This window comes from Hyalella azteca, unplaced genomic scaffold (assembly GCF_000764305.2).
Source record: "Hyalella azteca isolate HAZT.00-mixed unplaced genomic scaffold, Hazt_2.0.2 contig7220, whole genome shotgun sequence".
In the NCBI taxonomy this organism is placed as follows: domain Eukaryota; kingdom Metazoa; phylum Arthropoda; class Malacostraca; order Amphipoda; family Hyalellidae; genus Hyalella; species Hyalella azteca.
This window is the reverse complement of record NW_025937348.1, coordinates 19,198-19,886: the sequence shown is the minus strand read 5'-3', so window position 1 is coordinate 19,886 and position 689 is coordinate 19,198. Positions and strand designations below refer to the sequence as shown.

Genomic DNA, 689 nt, shown 5'->3' with positions numbered 1-689 from the left:
ACATGCCACGCATGATACATGCCACATGCCACGCAGGATACATGCCACATGTCACGCAGGATACATGCCACATATCATAACCATATATATTTAATACCCACGTAATATATTATATGTTACAGCTCCTTGATTAATGCTAATAAGTTAATTAATTAGTTTGTTGATAAAATTTATTATTAACATTCCTCCCGTCACATTCCATCCGTTTCATTCCTTCCGTCATATTCCTTTTAAATATCTAATAGTTTATGTTGAGTAATTCTTTTTATTTAGTCATTATCCTGGTGAATAATCACCAAACATTACAATAAATAACGACTATACAATACATAATTGTACGGCGCCCACGGGGCAAGGGGCGCCGCTCCCCGTGCTGGGCAAGACTCACCGAGGACCTTGTATGTCCTCCCGAGGGCGCTGAGGTCCAGGGGCGCCGCCATGTGGATGCCGAGTTGAGCGCCCTGCCACGCTGAGGCGAGGGCGGCCGCACCAGCGCAGGTGCCCACGCAGCCTTTGAACCTCACCAGCCTCACCCTGTCCCCCAGGAGGGTGATGGTGAGGCATGAATATAATGCCCTCAGTTCAGAGGGATGAATAATGGGTAATGGACCAGCAATCCAATGTAGTGGACCAGCAATCCATTGTAATGGACCAGCAATCCATTGTAATGGACCAGCAATCCATTGTAA

At 46.3% G+C, this 689-nt stretch overlaps 1 protein-coding gene across 1 annotated transcript in view; it reads right to left on the bottom strand.

Annotated features, from left to right (window-relative positions):
• Positions 1-388: 388 nt before the first annotated feature.
• The window catches only part of LOC125178114, a gene marked incomplete at both ends in the record, with an annotated part of 15,775 nt that continues 15,474 nt past the window's right edge, over positions 389-689 (bottom strand). Inside the window, one exon of the mRNA XM_047881160.1 lies at positions 389-534. Within this exon, the coding sequence (XP_047737116.1) occupies positions 389-534 (146 nt within the window). The remainder of the gene's footprint in view (positions 535-689) is intronic.